This window comes from Muscardinus avellanarius (assembly GCF_963383645.1).
Source record: "Muscardinus avellanarius genome assembly, chromosome: 14".
NCBI classification, from domain to species: Eukaryota; Metazoa; Chordata; class Mammalia; order Rodentia; family Gliridae; genus Muscardinus; species Muscardinus avellanarius.
In genome coordinates, this window is record NC_137800.1 from 47,306,321 (window position 1) to 47,330,857 (window position 24,537).

At 36.0% G+C, this 24,537-nt stretch overlaps 1 protein-coding gene across 1 annotated transcript in view; it reads left to right on the top strand.

Moving 5' to 3' along the window:
• Positions 1 to 1,584: 1,584 nt before the first annotated feature.
• The window catches only part of TNKS (tankyrase), a gene marked incomplete at both ends in the record, with an annotated part of 203,175 nt that continues 180,222 nt past the window's right edge, over positions 1,585 to 24,537 (top strand). Inside the window, 2 exons of the mRNA XM_080710638.1 lie at positions 1,585 to 2,257; positions 19,788 to 20,012. Coding sequence (XP_080566764.1) covers positions 1,585 to 2,257; positions 19,788 to 20,012 — 898 coding nt within the window. The remainder of the gene's footprint in view (positions 2,258 to 19,787; positions 20,013 to 24,537) is intronic.

Consider the following 24,537-nt stretch of genomic DNA (forward strand, 5'->3'; position numbering starts at 1 on the left):
AATCTAGTGGAAATGTTTTTGCACAAACTATATTATGGATATTAGTGGGTAAAAATACTTTTGCTACATTTTGGGGCTTGCCTACATTCTTTATTCTAAAACCACATAGCCTCAAAATAACTTTGTACTTGTTACTGTAAATACAAATTTTGTATATTGAAATTTTATTTATGATGTCTGAATGTTTTCCTCAAAATTTATAAATATTTGTAAATTAGACTGTCATATGTAATTACAAAGAAAAAACGATTCAAAACCAGGACAGTGTGTATTGTGGCCTGATTTCAGTTGCATTGCGTTTTCTTACCCAGCCATAATTTTTGTTAAGTGTCTACTACAAAAAGTGACACAAATTTATAAGAAATGTTGTTCTGTGGTCCCAGATTCAATGAAAATTAAATGCCACTCATCATATTGTTTCTGGTCTTATTGCATTTATATGATAGTCCCAAATAAACTCTCCCATATATTGAAATGGGAATAGTAACATCACACATTTAATAATGAATGCATAAAACAATTATTACTTTAATATTCTCATGATCCCTCTAAATCTTGATTTTTCTTAGGACACAATCTCCACCATTTTATTGGAATAATGCTGTTTGTGTTTATTTCCTCAAGTTCTGCTTTGCTCTTGAATAGTAGGTATGAAATAGAGACCTCACAGAGATTATACCATTTATGGATAAACTTCTTTATCTCTCTTTTTCTGGAACTCGTTTTTTCTGCCTCAACTTACAGACATGAGACACTATGCCCAGCTGATACACCCCTTTTGGTGACAGTCAAAAAACACAGTAGAGAGAAAAGGCAGTTGCTGAAAATAGCATTTGAAGGTGCATGATAGCAGTCAGGTTTTTAATTTGGGAGGAGAGGGGGAAGCTGAGTGCGAGGAATGGAGGGGAGGAGAGGCTAAGCTAAAAACATAAAAAGGGACTATATTAATAATTATTTGAATTCAAATTAGGGTGAGATGACGAGAGTGGTGGTACATGCTTGTAATCCCAGTACTTGGGAGGCTGAGACAGGCGGATCGCAGGTTAGTGGCCACCCTCAGAAACATAGTGAGGCCTTCCGCAAATTAGTGAGAGGCTGTTTCAAACTAAAAAATTAATTAGGGCTAGGGGTATAACTCAGAGGTAGAAAGCCCCCGAGTTCAATTCCAAGTACCGCCCCCAATAAAGAAAAGAAAAAAAAATTAAGGTGAGAAACAGAAGTACAGAAATAATAGTATAGGAAAAATATAATTTTAGGAGACTGGGAATAGAACGGAGGAGAGAAAGGCAAGCAGGCTGAAGATGGAAAATGCAGAAAGTTTCCATTTTGTGCAGAGGCAGGTTCTAGCTTTCAAATCTCTTCAGTCAGCGCGCCCAGGCGTCACAAAGCCCGCCCCTCAGCCACAAAGCCACGCCTCTTCCCTAGACTCTCTTGGAGCTTCCAATAAGTCCCACCTTCTTTTTGACCCCTCGCTCTCAGCCCAGGATCACTTCCTGTGCGCTGGATGCTGATTGGCTCAGAGGTCGGAAGTGAGGGCGGGCGGTGGGGCCGTTGCCGCAGTGACAGACCTGGGGGAGTCCGAAGATGGCGGCGTCGCGTCGCTCTCAGCATCATCACCACCATCATCAACAACAGCTCCAGCCCGCCCCAGGGGCTTCGGCACCGCCGCCGCCGCCTCCCCCCCCTCTCAGTCCCGGCTTGGCCCCGGGGACCACCTCAGCCTCCCCCACGGCCGGCGGCCTGGCCCCGTTCTCTTCCCCGCGGCACGGCCTGGCGCTGCCAGAGGGGGATGGCAGTAGGGATCCGCCCGACAGGCCCCGATCCCCGGACCCGGGTGACAGTAGCAGCTGTTGCAGTACCACCAGCACAATTTGTACTGTCGCGGCCGCTACTGTGGTCCCGGCGGCTTCTGCTTCATCTGCCGTTGGGGTCGCTTCCAACCCAGCCGGCGGTGGCAGTAATAATTCGCCGTCGTCCTCTTCTTCCCCGACTTCTTCCTCGTCTTCCTCTCCATCCTCCCCGGGATCGAGTTTGGCTGAAAGCCCCGACGCGGCCGGCGTTAGCACCACAGCAACCTTGGGGCCGGGGGCAGCGGGACCTGGGGCAGGGGTCCCGGCAGTGAGCGGGGCCCTGCGGGAACTGCTGGAGGCCTGTCGCAATGGGGACGTGTCCCGGGTAAAGAGGCTGGTGGACGCTGCCAACGTAAATGCAAAGGACATGGCCGGCCGGAAGTCTTCTCCCCTGCACTTCGCTGCAGGTCAGAGACTTTTGAATTGTTTATTAAGGGTTTTCGGGTGAGGGGCGAGTGGTCTGTCTAAGAAAAGAAAACAGGTTTTTACCAGGAGACAAAATGGGGGCGTGGTTATGGTTCTGCAATACCTCACCGGAAGACAAGAGGTTCCTTTCTTTAGGAAGTGTCTGGGTGACAGGGGCGTGGAAAGGGGATGTGTGCGTCCATTCTTAGTGATTTGCACAATGATACTTGTACTTCTTCCAAAACCCTCTGTAGAGATAGTCTTTGGTTATGGATATAAACTTTTTCAGTTCGGAGTACCTAGGAATAACGTTAGATTTGGCTTTAGAGTAGCCTTGTGTGCTAGTTTGTTTTTATAACAAGGTATGCCCCTCTAGAAAAGTCCAGACCAAATAAAGTTTAATGTGACTCAACAAGTGTTTGAAGATCTAAGTAGCCTTAGTATTCGAATGAAAGACATAAATAGTTTCTGGAATTTTTCCTTTTTAAGGCGTTTACAGTCTAGTTGGGGAGACCAAAATATGTTTATGTGAAATACCTGGGCGAAAAATTATGTGCTGATGGAAGAAGTACAGGCTTTAACACCACTATTGTGTAAAAGACAATGTAACTTAACTTAGTTGTTTCAGTTTTCTCTTAGGCAGTATTATGCTAAAGTTGTGTGACAATACAGTGAGAAGCATCTGGCTCATAATTTTTCCAAAAACAGAAAATAAATAATGCAGAGTTCAAAACTATGGACCCCACTTTTTTCTTTTTTTTTCTGTTATATTTTAAGTAAGTAGCATACTTTTAAAAACACTTAAGATAATTTATAAAATACAACGAAATGTAAAACGAAAATAAAGGACCATTATCTTACTGTCTACATACCTTTTATTCGTATTTTTTAAAAATAAAGGTAAAATTATATCCATTAGAAATATATAACAAGTGCATAGTTTATATATGCTTTATAAATTCAAATAAGGTAGATATAAAATGAAAAGGCACCCCTCCCCACACACCAAAGATAACACACCACAAATACCCTGTATTAAGTCTGTGAAGTTTCTTGCTACATTTTTAAGGTATGTCACTCCTTCAGTTTGTTCTGTTAATATTAAACCATATGTTTAGAATTTTACATATTTGTACCATAACTCAGCAGATACTGTTATCCTAATTTTACAGATGATAAAAGTGAGGGACATACTGTTAAAGTCCTGATTCACTTAGGAAGTAGTGAAACTTGAATGTAAATTCAAGATAGTTTGATTTTAGAGCTTATGAAATCAGCCTTAAACTATAATAACCTATATTTGGGTTTAGGTCACTTTTTTTTGAGTAATTGCAGTGCTGAGTTTCTAATTTTTGGAGTGTTTTGGAGTTATTTACAAGAGTAGCTTTCAAATATTTTTTAATGCAACCCATACTTAGAAATACATTTTCCAGCCGGGCATGGTGGCCCACGCTTGTAATCCCCGCGCTTGGGAGGCGGAGACAGGAGCCAGAGGATCGCACAAGTTCGAAGCCAGCCGCTTGGCTTAAGAGACCCTGTTTTCAAATAAAAATATAAAATAGGTATGGGAGTGTAGCCCGGAGATAGAAGGGCTTCCAGGAACCCCAGTACCACCACCACCAAAAAAAAAAAAAAAAGAAATACATTTTACATTGCCTTACATATGTGCAACTGAGAAGTCTCAGGAAACTATACTTTCCCTTACATATGGTTGTACTCTGATATTTTATATTGTATTTGATTTCATTTTTAGCAAACGCTTCTTGTGTTCCACTAATGGGTCATGACCAGTGGTATGAAAAACACAGGAAACATTTCATCCATTCTTTGTTTATAGATGTTACTCTTAGGAAAGTAGTGAATTGATTCATAAATAGGTTTTCATTTAACTGGATATTTACTCAAGAGTCTTGCTTATTTTAGATGAAGTAGCATTTCTTTTTCTTAGGCTAAATGAAGGATCTAATTCTGATTTTATAAGTCAACCAAAGTTTTTTATTTTCCAAATCTGACTTTTAACATGTTTTACAAGTCTTGTCTTTTCTTACAGTACTTTTTTTTTATAACTAATTACTAACAAATTATAATTAGTTATATTTATTTATATATAATTTACTTGTTTAGGATTAGTCACATAATGCTTGTCATCCAAATCACATGTCTTTTATTTGCTACAAATTACTTTTAATTCTTTTTTTTTTTTTTTTTTTTGGTGGTACTGGAAGCCCTTCTACCTCCAGCTACACTCGCAGACCTATTTTATACTTTTTTATATTTGGAAACAGTCTCCTAAGCCAGCAAGGCTGGCTTTGAAACTGCGGGATTGTCCTGTCTCGCCTCGCAAGCGCGGGGATTACAAGCATGTGCCACCACCCCAGCCAAATTACTTTTAATTTTGTTTTAGAGTTTTGTGTGTTTCCGGATAAGTTATTAGAATACAAACAGTATGTTGTAGTTATGAGAACCCAATCTTGAACTGACATTTTTAGAAAGTAGTTTAGCTTAGCTGTGGGAAACAGGCAAAACAATAATAAATTCTCCATGATATATATATATTTGGTACTTGGGATAGATCCCACGGGCATTCTACCTCCGAGCTATACCCCCAGCCCTATTTTTTATTCTTTATTTTTTGAAACAGGGTCTCACTAATTTGCGGAGGGCCTCACTAAGTAGCTGAGGCTGTCTGCAAACCCTGATCCTCAGGTATCAGCCTCCCTAATGCTGGGATTACAAGCGTGCGTCACCATGCCCGGCAAAATTTTTTACTTTAATATTTGTATGCATAAAATTCAAGTTTTGTTCAATCTTGTTTCTATCAGGTATAGGCTGAGCAGTCAAAAATAATTCCCAGTTGACTATTAGTTGGTTATTATGATAATCATTGAGTTGTCATGAATCAGCTGTTTTATATATAGGAAATTGGTACAATCCCTTGAATGGAAAAGTTTAAAAATTAAAGTTCAGCCAGGCATGGTTGAAGCACGCTTGTAATCCCTGCTTTTGGGAGGCTAAGACAGGAGGAATCAACAGGTTCAAAGCCAGCCTCAGCTACTTAGTGAGGCTCTTTGCAACTTAGTGAGACCCTGTTTCCAAATAAAATATAAAATAGGACTGGGAGTATAGCCCAGAGGTAGAAAGCTCCTGGGTTCTACCCCCAGTACCACCAAAAAAAGTTTATTTATTGCATAAATATTTTATTACTGATATATATTAAAGTATTTAATATTTAATCAGATTAGATATTGGTACAATTTTAGAGTAGCTGATAATTCTCACATTATGGAGCTTACAATGTACTGGGGAAGTTTAAAGAACAATTAACCAAATCCCACAAAGTGTGTAACCTAGAACAATAGGAAAAGAATCTTGTTCTGTCTTTTGGAGTGTGTGATGGGCCTGTTCTGGGTTTGGAACAATTAGGAAGTTTTTCTAGATAAAGAGATTTTCTTAAGCAGGAATTTAAAGGATGAGTTCAAGCTAGCTAAGCAAGTGTTGGAAGGATTAATAACTAATGCTTTTATTTCTACCTTAAAATGAATTTATAATTCGGTAGCATGAAGAAACTATATGATAACTTGAGGAATGATATTAAAACATTTAAATCCTTATGACTTTAGTTATATTACTGTAAGGATAACCATATTCTTTTCCAGCAGTAAGTTTAAAAAAGGGGCTCTATTGAAGTCATCTTGTTCATGATAAGAACACAATCTTCATTTCCATTGTTGATATAAGTTCTTAAAATACTATTTTTAATGTTTTCCAAAATACTGTGTTCTTAATGATCCTGTTTTTTTATTGTTGACTAGAGTTCATGAGACTTTCTTTTAAGATAAGACTCTTGACCTCAGCTTTCTATTGTTCAAAGTATAGCCCTTAGCTTTATAAATACTACCAATTAAGAGTGATACTATCTTCTTAGTACAGTTCCTGGTAGTGACATATTTTTCTACGGGATCAGTATACCTCTGAAGAGCTCTCATTTTATAGAAAAGTCCAGATGAGGGCCTTAAAAAACGATTTAAAAAAAATTTTTTTAGTGGCACTGGAGATTGAATTTAAAGGCATTCTACCTCTGAGATACCTGATTTTATTTCTTTTTAGGAAACAGTATTTCACAAAGTTGTGGAGTGCCTTGCTAAGTTTCTGAGGCTGGCTTCAAATGTGCAATTCTGTCTCAGCCTTCCTATAGCCTGCCCCACCAAGCCTGACTTTAAAAAAAGGTTTTTAACAAAGCATTAAATTCTGAGATTTCATAGTATTTAAATGAAAATATGGATGCCTGTTTTGTTTCCTTTTAATTTGGATGGTATCTACAATACACACTTAACCCTACAAAGAAATTGCTAAACTCATTCTTGACCTTGATTTTTCTGCATGGCCATGCTTGACTTTCCCTGCTCCCCCCTCACATTTTTTTCTCTTACTAGTAATAAACACAATGGGTAAGAAAATAAGTCAGAATTGGTGGATAAGAGAGTAATTCCGAATTTCAGTCCTGGAAGAAAATCTTTTGTCATTTTCATTAAGGTTTAAACTTAAACATTTTCTTAAAACCTTATACTTTCCTTAAGGAACCTTTCTAAAAAAGGGTTACAATGAACTTCTGGTTAGAACGATGCATCAAGTGTTTTTCTCTTTTGCCTTAATGATATCACGATTGGGAAACAAATGATTTAAAGAATAAATTAGACAGTTGTAAGACCAGATACATTTATCTCTAGTAGTGAAAAGTTGGTAACATGCAAACTGTTAAACAATAGAAAAATGTTTACATAAATTAAAATATTGCATAATTTCTAATACATTCTGTCTACATATTCTTTAATTATTTACCATATCTTTTAAAAATTCTATTTTATTGGTGCACTATAGTCTCACATCATGATGTGGATCATGGTGACAATGACATATATTCACACAGTGCTTTGTGCCCCCCCTACCCCCGACTTCTTTTCCCTCCCTCCCAATACAGGGTATCCAGGTTACCTATGTTATATTCACATGGATTCACATATTCGAATGTATCTTTTCCATTAATTAACCCAGCTTTCCTCACCTACCCCTCCTTTTGCTGAGGTTTCCCCTCCATTATCTGGAGTCCCTCTGTTATCCCTAATACTCCCTAGTCTAAGCATATTAGAGAAAACACTGGTCCCTTCTCTTTCTGTGCTTGGCTAATTTCACTTAACATAATGTTCTCCAGGTCTTTGGATCTTCTTGCAAATGACATGATTTTGTTCTTTATTTTTTAAATGCATGTCAACGTCAATTTTAGGAATGTGCAGGTGTTTTAAGTACTCTCATATGCATGTTATTATCTGGCATTTATGTTTAGTATTTAAAGATTTGATCTATGCAAATCTATATGCATGTACATTCACTGAGTTTTGGCAGATGCAAACACCTGTGTAACTCAAACCTTTAAAGTCATCATAATCTCAGAAAGTTCCCTTGTGCCCCTTACCTTAATTTTTTCTCTGGTTGTCTGCCTCCCAGACAACCCATTCTTTTTCTACTACAGATAAGAGTTGCATATTTTAGAAATCCATACAAATGGAATCATACAATATTTTCTCTTTTCTGAAGGATTTCTTTCACTTGGAATGTTTTTGATGATGTATCACATATCAGTAGTTGCTGTTTACTGAGTAGACTTCTTTACATTAATATGCTATAGTTTGTTTAACTCTTCCATTGATGGATCCTTAGGCTATTTTCATTTTGGTGATTATGAATAAAGTTATTATGAACTTCTTGAAAATTCTTTTTGTGGATATATATTTTCTTTCTCTTGGACAAATACCTAGTATTTAGACTCGCTGGGCCTTAGTATATGTCTAGAATGTTAGCAAGATTCAGTTCCTTGAAGGTTGCTGGACTGAGCTGTCATGCAGTTTCATAGGGCAGCTCATAGTATGGGAGTTGACTGGCAAGTGAGAGAACAAAGGGTAAAAAATTAGAATCCAGAGTTGTTTTAAAAATCTAACCTCAGAACATATTATTGCTTTTGTTGAATTTTATTGGAAGGGGCCTGGCGTGGTGTCGCACGCTTGTAATCCCAGCACTTGGGAGGCGGAGACAGGAGGATTGCGCAGGTTCGAAGCTAGCCATGCTGGCTTAAGAGACCCTGTTTAGCCTGGAGGTAGAAGAGTTTCCAGGAACCCCAGTACCACCACCACCACCAAAAAAAAAAAAGAAGGAAATTAGTAGGCCCAGCCCATGCTCAAGGAGAGGGAGTTACACAATCACCTGTTGCTGAATGACAGGGAAAAGTTTTTTTTTTTTTTTTTTTTTTTTTTTTTTCCAGTACTGGGGATGGAACCTAGGGGCATTGTACGTTTGAGCTACATCCCCAGCCCTATTTTTTAGTGTATTTATTTATTTGTTTATTTATTATTTTGCCGTACTGGGGATGGAAGCAGGGGCATTGTACCTTTGAGCTACACCCCCAGCCCCTAATATTTAGTCTCTTTATTTTTGAAGCAGGTTCTCATTCAGTTTTAAAGAGCCTTTCTAAATAGCTGAGGCTGTTGGAGAACCGCGATCCTCCAGTTTCCACCTCCCAAATGCTGGGATTACAATGTGTGCCACTGTGCCCAGCTGGGAAAAGTTTTGAGAAAGGAATTATTAGGTGGTTTTTGTCATTGTATGAAAATCAGAGTGTATTCATTCATAGGTTAGCCTAATACACATATAGGTAATATGATTTAGTGTAATGTTCCTATGCTACAAAGCTGTACAACATGATACTACAAATACTGTAGACAGTTATAACAAAATGGTAGGTTTTTGTGTATCTAAATAGAGATAATGTACAGTGAAAATACTATATAAAAGATTGTAAAAAATAGTTTGCCTGTATATGGCACTTACCATGAATGGAGCTTGCAGGACTGGAAATTGCTCTGGGTGAATTGGTGAGTGAGTATTGAGTGATTATGAAGGCCCAGCACATTACTACACACTACTGAAGGTTCTATTAACACTGTATACTTGGGGCTACATTAAATTTATATTTTTTCTTTCTTCAATGGTAAATTCACCTTAGCTTACTGTATTATCAACTTCATCAGTTTTTTATTCTTTTATAGTAACATTTAACTTTTAAGTTTTTGATTCTTTTGTAATAACAGCTAAAAACACAAGCACAGCTGTACAAAAATATTTTTATTCTTCATATCCTAATTCTATAAATTACTTTTTCTTTGCTTTATAAACTTTTGTTAAAAACCAGGATATAATTACATTTATCAGCCTAAGTCTACACCTGGATCATCATTATTACTATCTTTCACTTCCACCTCTTGACTCACTGGGAAGGTCCTCAGGGGCAGTGACGTGCATGTAACTGTCATCTCCTATGATAACAAGGCCTTCTTCTGTAGTGCCTCCTGAAGGACCTGACTGAGCTGTTTACATTTCCTTTTTTTTTTTTAAATAAGTAGGACTACACTCTAAAATAATGATAGAAGCATAATGTAGTAAGATTGTACATAATTGTGCTGTGGTTTTATGTGACTGACAGTGGATCATACAGAATCACTGTAGGATTGTTTGTATCATCACCACAAAACACATAAGTAATGTGTACTATACATTGTGTTGGCTATGACCTTTCCGCAGAAATTAATTTCAAGGAAAAAAATAAGGGTCTGAGATGTCAAGAGTAACTCCCCTTACCTCTTTTTCTCATATTAGACATGAACTCTGGTCTAGAACAGATGAGGACTCACAGCAAGGTTTACAATATTAAACAGTATTATCTCTTTTAGTAATTACATTTAAAATAAGAAACATTGTCATTTTATATGTTAGATTATGTCAGTATGTGACATTTCCTAGAAATCCTTAAACCAGAGACATTCTAATAAAAACATTTTTTTTTCTCAGTCTGTTTATGTAGAAGTCCTTTTGGTAACTTTATTTTAGTCACGTGCCTTCTTTTTCTCCTATAGGACATCTTCTTCCCCTCAATGAATTGAATAGATCACAGGCCAGATATACCTCAGACCTGAAGTGATTTTTTGAGTTTAGTGGTTAAAGAACTATATCTAGAGGATAGAAAGCTTATCATCAAGGATCATGCTGTGAACATATGTTAAAAATGGTATCTTAACACCTAGAAGAAGAAAAATAAGGAATGTAAATGATTGTGAGAAAGTATATTTTATTATAGTATTAGGATTTGGAATAAACCATCAGCCTTGTGATGAGATGAAGGGAAAAACTTTTACTTTTAAATAAATATATTTAATACTCTTCTTTTACTTTACAGACAAAGTAGTCTTTTGGGTAGTTAGTTATAGAATATACCAATATAATCAAAGAGAAGGATTCTTCTTACATTTTTATTTTTCTCTTTATTTCAGGGTCCTTAATGCTACTTTGCCCTGTTCTATTTTTTGACAGACAAACTCAGGAAATTAGGGAGTAGCCCTTATCTTGGGAGATTCAGTACCATGTGCTTTGCTTGAATGTCCAGTGTAAAATCAGTGTTGAAATTTAACTGCCACTGTAACAGTGTTAAGAGGTGGGATCTTTAACAGGTGATCAGTTTTGTTATCGTGGGAGCAGATTAATTACTTTGGGAGTGGGTTCCTAAAAAAGGATGAGTTCAGCCAATTTTCTTTCCCATCTTTTGTGCATGTGTGTTTGGTTGCCCTTCCTCCAGCTTTTATTTCCACCATATATTCCTCAGTAGATAATGCCCTTTGATAATGTTTTTCCCAGCTTCCAGAACTGAGCCAAATAAATTTCTGTTTATAATTTAAATTTTTATTGTTTATAATCATGGTATTTTGTTATAGCAACAGAAAATAGGCAAAGATACCATGTATCAGTAATGTGGATTCATTACCAGAATTGAGTAGGATTAGTCAAGATCAACAGGGGAACACTAGGACTAAGAAAAGCCTCCCCTGCTGGAATTTTGCTAATAAACAAATTAAACATGTACAAGAAAGAAACATTTAGAAATGGGTTTTTAATGAAGTATTTTGAATAAAAAACACTACAATCTTAAAAAAATGAGTAGGGTGTTTCTTAGGGATTTCTACTAAGGCCTATGTGTTCAGGATAACTAATTTTGGATTTAGGATAACTAATTTTTAAGAAATCATTTTAATTTCTAGTAATTGAAGAGAGTTTTGAGTGTTATGTTTTCCAGTGTTCATTCTTGACAAGGCTTCATCAGATTCCCAAGATTGCTTTTCCCATAGTGAGTTGCTGGCTTTTGTGGAAACTTGTTTTGCCTGTTTGTTCAGGTTACCTGTTCATAGAACTAAAGCAGCATTATCTTAATCTTTTTATTTATCTTTTGAAGCTGTTTTTTGAAGTGCATCAGCTCCTCATTCAGTTTGAACAATGAACTTTTTTTCTTTTAAATGATATGAAAAGGAGAAATAAAGTGATATAAAGTTTATTCTCCTTGGCCTTTTCAGTGTAACAGACTAGCTGGTCGGCTGCAAGTGTTTTTCCTTTGTCTGTTTGGACTTGCAACTTTTTTGTATGTGTGGTAGATTTGAAAAAAATATTTTATATATGGTAGATTTTATGTGTGGTAGATTGAAAAAATAAGATGACTTCCGTTAACTATAAGAAAAAACTGATAAAAAGGTGTTGTGAACTTACTGATTAGTCAAAAAATCTTAGCGCTGTAGCTTTCATATAATCGGTTACATTTGACATTCTCAATCATCTTATTTTAGTATGTTTTATCTTTCTCCCTTTCCAAGTGCTCAAGTTTTCTCATGTTGACTGTGGATTTTTTTTTAAAGAAATGACATGTAATTGCAGTTAATGAAAACACCTCAACTATTTTTTTTAAAATGTCTTGAGATGCCAAATTACGCTTTTCTTCTTTGCAGGACAATATTCTCATTTTGAAAAAAATATTCTTTTGAACTAATTTTTAGAGGGAGGCTAGTAAAACCTTGGTTTCTCCCCCAAAATAGTACCCATAAAAATAACAATAGAAAGGTGTAACTGTTACTGTATTGGAATATTATGAAAGCAGATTCAGAATATATAATAAAATAATTTTAATTTAGTTAATTGCTTATAAGTGTTTGCTGAGTGGGCTTTTAAAGTCAACAGTTGTGATTTCTGATGTTCTTTAATATTCCTGGAAGCCCTTCTACTTCCGGACTACTTAAGCCAGCGTGGCAGGCTTGGAACCTGCGCGATCCTCCTGTCTCAGTCTCCCAAGCGTGGGGATTACAAGCGTGCGACACCACGCCCGGCCATAAATAATGATTTTTATATGTTAGTTCACTTTATTATTGAGATCCAAGGTCATATAGCTGTGATAGACAAGATTTAAACCCAAATCTGATCATCTTAAGATCATTTGGTTTGTACCACTCAAATAGATGGTTAGTAGCTGGGTGTAGTGGCGCACACTTGTAATCCCAGCGCTTAGGAGGCTGAGACAGAAGGATCGCTCAGGTTTGAAGCCAGCCTCAGCTACTTAGTGAGGCTCTCAGCAATTTAGTGAGACCCTGTTTCCAAATAAAAAATATTTAAAAAATAGGTCTGGGAGTGTAGCCCAGAGGTAGAAAGCCTCTGGGTTCTATCCCCAGCAGCACCAAAAAAAAAAAAAAAGATGGTGAGTAGCAATAAGAAATAAAATCTGTATTTTGAGTTATTTTATAATTTTGCCAGTTATTGCTTTCCCAAATTAGTTTTCTAAAAGTAATCATACAGCCAGGCACGGTGGTGCACGCATGTAATTCCAGTATTTGGGAGGCTGAAATAGGAGGATCACGTGTTTTCAGCCAGCCTCAGCTATTTAGGCTCTCTGCAACTTAGTGTGACCTTGTTTCAAAATAAAGAATAAAAAATAGGGCTAGAGGTGTGTATCTCAGAGGTAAAATGCCTCTGGGTTCCATCCCCAGTATTTCAATAAAAAAAAAAGTAATCACAGAAAATTTGGAAAAGAATAAAAAAAAGCAGTTCATTATCTTAATCCTCCAATGTAGCGAATAGTGATTTTGGTATATTTCTCTTCAGTCCTTTAGGCATATAAGGAAAACATTTTAGTAAGTAAGGTATTAGAACATTTCTATTTATAGAATGTTGGGCTATCATATCTTTTTTCAGTTGCCTTATAAATATAAAAGTTGTGGTTGTAAGTAGTCTTTGAAGGAAGTGAAAAGATATTTTAGCAACTTTTAAAAAAAGACTATTTAAAATTGTTAAAATCTTGAAGATAAATTTTGCTATTATTTTTCTCATAGATAAAAACTAAAATTATTTGAAAAATTAGTAAAACACATGGTAGTCACAACAGTTTGAAACTACACAACAGTAATGAACTGTACACTTAAAATGGTTAAGATTGTAAATTCTGTGTAATGGATATTTTGTCAAAATTCACATATAAATGCAGGTGTCACTATTGGACATTTTATTTTGGTCTCTCTGTTCTCTTTAGAACTAATTTCTTAATATTACCAACATGAAATGTTAAGGATTCCCTTTTTATTTCTTCTGTCAATTCTCACTCTCCTTCCTTCCTTCCTTCCCTCCCTCCCTCTCTTTCTTTCCTTTCTTTCCTTCTTTCTTTTTTGTGGTACTGGGGATGGAACCCAGGGGCATTCTACCTCTGAGCAACACCCCAACCCTATTTTTTTATTCATTAGTTTGAAATAAGGTTTCACTTAGTTGCAGAGGTTCATACTAAGTAGCTGAAGCTGTCTACTAACTGCATCCTTCTGTCTCACCTCCCAAATGCTGGGATTACAAGCATGCGCCACCACATACGGCTCAATTCTCATATTTCTAAGACAACTGTAAGAATTCTCTGGCAGTGTAAAACTTAGCATTAAAGAAATGCTTATGGGAATTCAAATGAACTTCATGCAAACTCTCTTAATTACAGCCATGAGGAGAGTTCCATAGTGTATCGTCCACTTTGTACCTCATCCTTTGGTCTCCTGTTTCTAAGGGATCTGGCATGAGCCCTAAAGTGTTATAGTAGTTCCGTTGGTAGAACAGTAAACAGTACTGTAAGGAGCAAAATGATGAGAATAGCATTATTTTCTGTACTTAAGGAAGCTTATAGCCAAAATGCAGACTCTCAAAATTTATGGTTTCAGGACTTTTTTATACTCTTAAAAATATTGTAGTTCCCCTTTCTTCAGGTAATAGGTTTTAAGATCCCCAGTGGATGCCTGAAACTTCAGATAGTACTAAAACTGTGTGTACTATGTATATTCTTATACATATACACCTATGATAAACTTTATAAATTATGTATAGAAATAATATAGAATAAGATGAACAATTATAATACAGAACGATTATACTGTAATAAAAATTATGTGAATGTAATCTTTTTTCCTCAAAATGCTTTTTTTCTTAGAAAGTGGAGAAGTTTCACCTTTTCCCTTAAAGGAAGCACTTTATAGCTTCTTTTGGGGATATCTGAATTGCCAGCACCACTTCTCTTGCACCTATAGGCTCTTATTTCATACAAGAGCTGAGATACTTGAATAGTTTAGATGGCTACTGAGTGACGTTTTGGTGGTACTATATATAGCATGGATACTCTGGACAAAGGATGATTCACATCCCTGGGCAGGGCAGAGTAGATAGACATGAAATTTCATCAGAGTACTCAGAATGGTATACAATTTAAACTTTATGAAATGTTTCTGTAATTTTCCATTTAATATTTTCAAACCATGGTTGACTGTGGGTAACTGAAACTATGGGAAGCATAACATGATTATAAAGGGAATATTGTAATTTAATGATTTTCTGTTAATGTGGGTTAATGGAGGTTTATTACTCACATTAGAAAATAAACTTTGAAATTAAAGTTGAGAAATAAAAGTAATAAACTCCATTATTTTTTAGAGTAAATAAGACATTTAGTAAAGCAGAAGTATTTTCTGAAACAAAAACTAATGAGAAGAAAGGTATTGTTTTATACTTTGCAAGTCAGTTTAATGCCTGACTTGAGAGAAGACATATGAATTCTCATCTTTTACCTGTCATTATTATTGTGATATATTGTTTGGATTTAAATATATGAAGAAAATCCTGCTTCAAACAGGTACTGTAGTTGAAAAAGGAGTGTTTTAATAGCATTTTTGGATAGTTTTTTTTTTTTTTTTGAGGGGGAGAATACTATATTCAAGCTTGATTAAGTAGTAGTTTCCTAAAGGTCACATGCAATATGAAATTTGAGGCCTTATCACTGTATTTTTTCATATTTCAGCTATTTTAAAATCCACTGGCCTATTTTATAAAAATGGATCTTACATCTGTACATGTTTTGGTTATTTGGAAAACACTGGTTCACTAAGCTATACAAATCTTCCAAATGTTTATGATGGTTTGACTTAGGATTTTTCAATTTAATACTGGTGTTAAAGTGATATGCATTTAATAGAAACCAATCTTTCTTTGAATGTTGATCTTTTCCTGAGCTTGTGATACAATACTCTCTTGTGATGCTGGGCAGTGGCACAGGCCACAGCTCCCAGCCATCCACATGAGCATCAGTGCAAACAATAGATACTCTATAGTGTAATATGGTGCTAAGCTAGAATCTTCAGTAGGTCAGGTGTTTTAAGTGCATTTTTACGCACTGTTTTTTAAAACCTAGGATGGGTCTAATGGAATATAACTCCATTGTAAGTAGAAGAGCATCTGTAATCTAGAAGAAAATAAAAAACAGTGTAGAAATAGGAAAGGATTTCTTAAAAGATTCCATAGAAAATGCAAATCATATAGGGAAAGATTGCTGTAATTAAGTTAAAATTTAAAGTGTGTTGGAATCAAACACATTGTAAGCAGTTTAAAAACAAGCCATAAACAGAGAAAAATACTTATGGTGCTTATTACCAACACAAGGTTAGTGTTCAGAATAAATGAATAATTTTAACAAACAAAAAGATAACCAGTAAAAACTTGGCCTAAGACACTGAACTGATAGCTGACAAAAGGTGAAACTTGAATGATTAGTGAATGTGTGAAGAGATGTTTGTATCAATTTGAATGAAATATTTCGAAACTTCAAAAAATAATGACTTAAAGCTTAAGTAGGTTTATTCCCCGCTTGATTATTCTGAAGAGCACAGTATTGTTCTGTGTGAATATTTTTATAACTCTTTTTAGGTTTTCAAGGTTAAAAGAAAGAAGAGGAAAAGGACTGCCCCCCCCATATCTTCTCTTGCTAGGGAGAAAAATCTTTCAACAAACTTCTTGAATTGCCCTTTTATCATATTGACAGTCACTCACAGAGAAGAATGAAATCACCTGACTGGTTTAGAGTAATCAGAATTCATTCCGTGGATTGAATTTGCCCAATTTCACAGCAAAATCGAGTTTCTGTTGGTTAGGAAGAAGAGGGGATAATTGCCACAGTTACTGACCTTTAATTAATATCAGGTGAACCATATGCTACTGACCATGATGATCTGAATATGAAATTTCTAACAGCATGAAATGGGAAATATGTAACAATACAAAATATATGTCTAAAGATAATATTATTAATATATAAGTTTATGGGTCTAAAAACACATGGGGTACAAAATATAAGAATTTGCCAGATATAACAAACAAGTCTTCAAGGTTATAAGGATTTTGTACTAATACTTTCATACAATAATTAAGATGTGCTTTCATCTGATAGTAAAAAAATAAAAAGCAAGAAAATAAACATTTTATAATCATACTACCTCAGTTTAGTCTTTTTCTGTTCTTTTACATTTTATATAAATATATATATATATTCTGTTCTTTGTTACATATGTTTTTAATCTCAAAGACTACTTCATCTTTAAAATAACTTTCATGTTTTCAAACTTGTAACCTCCTTTTTTATATAGTTTATACTTCTTTTATATATATACTTTTATATAGTTTATGTACTTTTATATACTTTTATATAGTTTATACTTTTTATTGTAAAATATGTAAAATAAAATTTATTACCTTAATTGTTTTTATTATGTAAAATTCAGTGGCATTGAGTGTATTCACAAAGTTCAACAAGATGATTGATGTATTTTTTATAAGAAAAACATAATTTACTTAACAAAGCCTTGTTAGACATTTAAATTTTTTTAACTTGCAAGAAATAAGGCTCTGATATTCTTGATATAAAATCTTTGTTTATATATGAAAAATTTTTATGATAAAGTTTGGAAAGTAATGTTAAGTCAGTATATTTGCTTAGGCCTTTCTGTTATTGTTGAGCACAGTTCTATTTTACCAACTTCTCCCTAATATATGGAGATTTAATTTTATATTTTAGATCTAAAAGTTTAGCTGGGCGTGGTGGCGCACGCTTGTAATCCCAGCATTTGAGAGGCTGAGACCAGAGGATCTCGGTTTGCGGACAGCCTAAACTACTTAGTGAGGCCCTCTGCAATTCAATGAGACCCGGTTTCAAAATAAAGAATAAAAAATAGGGCAGGAGGTGTATGTAGCTTGGAAGTCGAATGCCCCTGGGTTCCACCCCCAGACCCGCCAAAAAAATAAATAAATAAAAAAAAGATCTCAAAGTTTTAGTAAAAAATAAACACTAATTCCCGTTTTGTTTCATAGTTATTATAATGAGTACCTTTTAAAGTACCAACATATAAGTTAAAACATCTTTTTTTGTTGTAGTGGGGATGGAACTCTGGGGCATTCTACCTCTGAGCTACATCCCCAGCTCTATTTTTTATTCTTTATTTTGAAACAGGGTCTCACTGAGTTGCATACGGCCTCACTAAGTAGTACCTGAGGCTGTTCGTGAACTGCAATCCTCCTGTCTCAGCCTCCCAAGTGCTGGGATTACAAGTGTGCGTCACCATGCCCAGCCAAAATATATCATATGTGAACTTTGATTATTAATGAAGACAGGAAATTAGTTGTCAAACACTGTTACTGTACTTGATAGGAAAAAATAAGCTTGTACTCAGGGTTTAAGTCCAATTAGGAAGGAGAATCATTTAGTCTTCCTGGGTAAGGAAAGTAAGTACTGGTAGAAGGAGTAAAGTTGTGATTTAGAGGGAGAAGGATATTAAAGTTAGAGAATCACAGAGAACCTAACATCTATACAGCTCCTCAGTTATTAACAAAACAAAAAACCCTGGTGGCATTGTGACAGTTACTTCATCACAGACCCCATATATTAGCTCTTCAGTTACTCACTCAAAATTGACCTTTTTCACCCAAAAATTTCAGCTTAATTTGAAGGATATTTTTCTTGGAACCTAATTCTGATATAGTGATATATGTCTTTGGAAACATATCTTTTACTTTGGAGACTAGCACTTTCCTGGAATAAATGTATTTCTATGAAGAATATATATTGAATCTTTTTCCATACTATTTTCCACTGGTTCTCATTCATTTAATGTATGCATAAAATAGAAGAAGATAAGATTCCTTCACTACCTTTTTATTTTAAATACCATTTGCTAATAATATTACCCAGTAATAGTATATTTTTTAGTAATACCTAGCCAATAAGACCTAATGATATAGAAAGTAGGAAAAAAATCATTTATAAATGTACTAGCTTGTAAAGGTACAAATGCTTATATGTGCAGTTTTCTTTTGTAATACATTGCAATGTAGCTTGCCATTTTGTCATTGTACTAAAATCACTCTAAAATTATCATTGGCCATTTTTTCCTTCTCTGTTGATCCCACTAAATCCTTATAATGCTGTTACACATCATGTTGCTGCTATTTCACTTCTTTGATGTTGTCTTTGGTATTTCTTACCATTCTAAGTGTTTGTCTGGTCCTTTCACTGCTTCAGATCCTATCTGCCTCTTCCCCCCTCTTCCTGTTCTGTCTAAAAAATGATGCTTCTTACCAGGGTTCTGTTTCTGTTTTCTCCAATGCATGGATTTCCACTTAATTGCCATATAGTTTTCTCAAACTCAATAAATCCAAGCTTGAATAGTTTCACTAAACTACTTATTTAGTTTGGCCACCATGCTCAATAATAGATATTCTGGCATCATTTTTCGTTCTTTCTTTTTAGTATTCCCTATAACCAAATTGTTACCACATATATTTCTATTATCTTTCAATTTCCCTCCAGTTTCTCTAATGTAATGGTGAATATTATGATTCATCGTAGAATCTGTTGATAGTAAAGGTAGTATTTAACCCTTACTTCATAAAATATAGAAATAGAAATGAGTTTTGTACATGTAATTTTGTTTCGGAAAACTTGAGGGCAAATTGACTGCTGTGGACAGGAGACTTGCCTCATTTTTTTTTTTTTTTTTTTATTTCTGGCACAGTTACCCAGCCATATAACAAGTGAAAAGAAAAAAAAAATTAATCAACTGCCAACTTCAAAGGAAGAGCTTTCTTAGTTTTGGTTCTGTAAAATGAGAGGATTATTTTTAACTGAGCTAATGTTTTTGTTTGGCTTTTTTTACTATAAAGTATAGTACTGAAGTGCATATTTGTTTATAGTATTAGAAGTATTCTAATGGATCTTTTACAAAATTGTAAATTTTTGCTCCTTTTATAAAATGTATATTTTTCTGTTCTTTATAGGTTTTGGAAGGAAGGATGTTGTAGAACACTTATTACAGATGGGTGCTAATGTCCATGCTCGTGATGATGGAGGCCTCATCCCACTCCATAATGCATGTTCTTTTGGCCATGCTGAGGTTGTGAGTCTGTTACTATGCCAAGGAGCTGATCCAAATGCTAGGGATAACTGGAACTATACACCTCTGCATGAAGCTGCTATCAAAGGGAAGATTGATGTCTGCATTGGTAAGTCTTATTTGATAAATCTAAATTGTAAGTTCAACCTGATATACAATTTTAAATAAAGGTTTGCTCTTGTTTTATTGTGGTGTATATACACACTCTCAGAATAGTTAGGTTCATTGCTTCATTTAGGATAATTTTTACCCATAAAAGGAAAGTAGATGGTAATCTAATGATCGTTAGGAATAAGATTGACAATATTAACTCCAAATATATGCCAGGTGGTGTGAAACTATTTTGATGGAACTGTCAAATTTAGTTAACTTTATAGTCTCTTTATCAAATGACTTCAAGTTTTCATTCCTTCATCAAGACCTGTTGTAAAGTACAAATTCTTATGAAACTGGATGACATATTTGGGGCCTGTAAGCTGATTCAGAGAGTTACTTAGTACTAAAGCAATAGCATTTTCTTTAAGTTGTTAATATTAAACATCAGCCATTTTACTAGTACTGGAAAGCTTTGAGTATGTAATTCGAATCCAATAAGTCAGCACATGTAAAATGTGTCATAGTCTACAGAGAAAGCAATTTCAAGAAAATTAAACTTTTCAACCATTTTAAGTATCTAAATTATATGAATGTATGTTCAGCCAGAATTTCTTTCTCACTATATGAGAAAATAAGTATAGTCAGTTTTTTATTTCATTTATGCTATATGAAATATATATATATATATATATATATATATATATATATATATGTGTGTGTGTGTGTGTGTGTGTGTGTGTGTGTGTCATTTTTAAAGATGTATTGGCAGTATCATTATTAAGACTTTCTTTTAATATTGACTACAAGGCATCTGGGAATGGTGGCACACTCCTATAATTTCAGGGTCTGGGATGCTGTGAAAGGAGGATCACAGGTTTCAAGATAGCCTCAAACCCTGCTTCTAAATAAAAAGTACAGTAGAGCTGTGGATATAGCTTGGAGGTAGAATGCCCCTGGGTTCAATTCCTGGTACTATCTTCCCATCATAAAAACTTTGTGAAACTCTCTGCAATGTAGCAAGACCCTGTTTCAAATTAAAAATTTAAAAAAGGATAGGGGTTTAGCTCAAAGGTAGAACACCTCTAGTTTCAATCCCAGTACCACAAAAATAAATAAGTAAATGAATAAATAAATGAAAAATAAGTAAAATATTCACATTGCAAAAATACACAAAATTATTCCCTTCTCATTGTTACCTATATTCAATGTATTTCCAGTTTATTCAAATTATTGCTTGCCTGACATATGACTTCTACATGGTAGTCTGTCCTTGACCTTTGTAACTTCCCTGTCCATTGACTTGGCCTCTTGGATGTCCTGCTCTTCAGTTCCTGGCATCTCCTGTCTTCAGCTGATTCTGTTTCCTCTCTTTGCTCTGATGTCTCTAACAGAAACTTATACCAAGTTCTTGCATCAGAGAACTCATCCAGCCTGCCTCCCCTAGTGTAGACTTGCTGCTTTGCTCTGTGGTAACCACACTGACTGATGGCTGTTTCCCTCAACCTGGACGCCATCAGTGGTACCTGCATTGACTGGCAGCTGTTCCCCCCACCTAGACGTCATCTGTGGTAACCACGCCGACTGACTGTTGCTGTTCCCTCCTCCTTGATGCCATGTGTGTTAACCATGCTGACTGACTGATGGCTCTTCCCCTTCCTAGATGTCATGTGTGGTAACAATGCCGACTGATGGCTATTCTCCCTCTTAGACGCCATGTGTGGTAACCATGCTGACTCACTGACTGATGGCTGTTTCTCCCTCCTAGGCGCCATGTGTAGTAACCATGCTGACTGACTGACCCTCTTCTCCCGACCTAGAGGCCATGTGTGATAACCACATTGACTGATGCTGTTACCCCCACCTAGACTTCAGCCTCCAAGCCCTCATGACCTCTGTGTCACCTGGTCACAGTCATTAGAGTTTTTTTGTTTTTTTTTTTTTTGAAACAGGGTCTAAGTTGCTGAGAGCCTCACTAAGTAGCTGAGGCTGGCTTTGAACCCGTGTGATCCTCCTGTCTTAGCCTCCCAAGCGCGGGGATTACAAGCATGCACCACCACGCCTGGCGTCATTAGAGTTTTTAGTCATGGAATTTACACCGTTTTTACCTCCTGAAAATACTTTTCTTTATAGATTTCAGTGTTCTATTTTTCTACCTCTATCTCTTTGAATTTTTCAGTTTATGAGTAATTTGATATCTTACTGAAATTGATGTTCATGGCTTCTCTTAATTCTCCTCCCAAAAGTCCTAAAAGAAAGTTCTCCTCCATCAGCTCCACTACAGGTCTCGGGGCTTACCATAAGAGAAGTGCTCCTCCATGGGCTTCTCTGAGGACTGGCCTGGGGGAAGGATCCTTTACAGCAGCCCAATCCCTGTGCCCTCAGATTTGTGCTGAGGAAGGGAGGGAGGCTCCTTTGAAGCTGTAATCAAAATGTAGGTGAGATACAGCTGTACTAAGCCCACCTGGGAATAGTGGCTAGATGACTATGCACTTGGGCTGACCTCAGGCTGATTATTTTCAAATCTTTGGCAGCAGATAATTTTGTCTAGTTTCCAGTCTGGGTCTTAGAAAGCGTGTCTCAGGTGTTTCTGTGAAGCAGATTCTTACTTGGATCACTCTATTAAAGAATTTGAAGTGTTGTCTTTTTCTTTTTAATTGAGTCTGATAGTTTTGAGAGATTAGTGCACAGAATTAATTTCCTAAGGTTTTTGTTTCACTGATGAAGGATGTGCTGGTCTGAGTATTTTAGGGGTAACACTGGTGCAGGTGGAGGAGAAGAGCAGTGATCTCAGCCTTCATCCTTCTATTCCCTCCTTGTATAGCAGCAGCTGCTGCAGCAGCAGCTGTGTTCCTCCTCCCGCCCACTCCTGCCTGCTGCAGCTGTGGTAAGGCTGGGTCTCGGCTCCACTTCCACATTTCACTTGAGGCACAATAAGAGTGCTGTCCACACTTCACTGGATTGAGAGGATAGACAAGTGTGTAGGAGATGCTCAGAAGAGCCCCTGAGCCAGGTGTGGTGGTGCATACCTGTAATTCTGGGGCTTGAGAGCCTGAGACAGGAGGACCCCAAATTCACAGCCAGCCTCATCCAGTTAGGGAGGACTTCAGCAACATAGTGAGACTTTATTTCAAATTAAAAGAGAAAATTGGAGACAAGATGATTCCAGGTTTTTGGCCATCCTAAGCTTCTGAGTGAAGCCCTCCACAGCATAGTGAGACCCTGTCTCAAAATTAAAAATGAGCCGAGTGTGGTGGTGCACATTTGTAATCCCAGCATTTGGGAGGCTGAGTCAAGGAGGATTTTGGTTTATGGACAGCAGTCTCAACTACTTAGTGAGGCCGTTTGCAACTCAGACACTGTTTCAAAAAAATAAAAAATAAAAAGTAGGGCCGGGGATGTAGCTCAGAGGTAGAATGCCTCTGGGTTTCATCACAGTACCCCCCCCCCCACACACACACTACATAAATAAATAAAAATAAAAAATGAAATAGTGCTTGGGGCGTAGCTCAGAGGCAGAATGCCCCTGGCCCCTGGCCCCTGGCCCCTGGCCCCTGGGTTCAATCCAGCCTCCCCACACACAAAGAGAGCATCTGGTAAGGTACAAATTTAATAATTAGTAATTGCTACTCTTTTTAAAATTTTTATTGGTGCACTGTATTCATACATCATAGTGGGATACAAAAAACTTTTGTAGACATACATGCACACATTGCCCAGTCAGCCCCCACCCGATCCCCACCCCATTCTCTCCCCATCCCTCCTTCCCATGCTTGGCTTAGTGGTTGACATCTAGTATTATAGCAATTTATCCAAAATTAAAAATGATAATCTCACATAACAGTTTCATTTGTCTGATACCAAGCTTTTGATGACTTAAAGATAACATTTCAATATTTCTTTTTGCTTTCTTTCTTACCAGAGAATATTTTTTTCTATTTTTTTAGGTGAAACTATCATATATTTATATATTTATTTTTCAGAAAAAAATCTATCCTGTATGAAATATGGATTCTAGATACCCAAAACGATCTTGAAAAAGAACAAAGCTAGAAGATATATATTTTCTGATTTCAAACCATATAAAGCTACAATAATTGAAACAGTGTAGTACTGTTCTAAAGGCAGATATATAAACCATTGGAGTTAAATACAAGCCTAAAGCTAAATTCTTCCCTATATTGTCAAGTTATTTTTGACAAGGTTTCCACGAACATTTGGTGGTGGAAATAATAATCTTTTAACTAAATATTGTTGAAAAATAATAATTACATGGAAAAGAATAAAATTGGACCCTTACCTAATCCCATATACAAGTATTAACTCAAAATAGATAAAAGACCTAAATATAAATCTTAATACTATAAACTTTTAGAAGAAAATCTGGGTCATAAAACCTCACAACATTGAAATTGGCAGTGATTTCTTGGATATGATTTCAATGGCACAGGCAACAGAAGAGTATACAAACTCCCTAAAAAATAAAAAAAAATTGTATATCCAAAGACAATGTAAACAGAGTTAAAAGTTACTGATAGAAT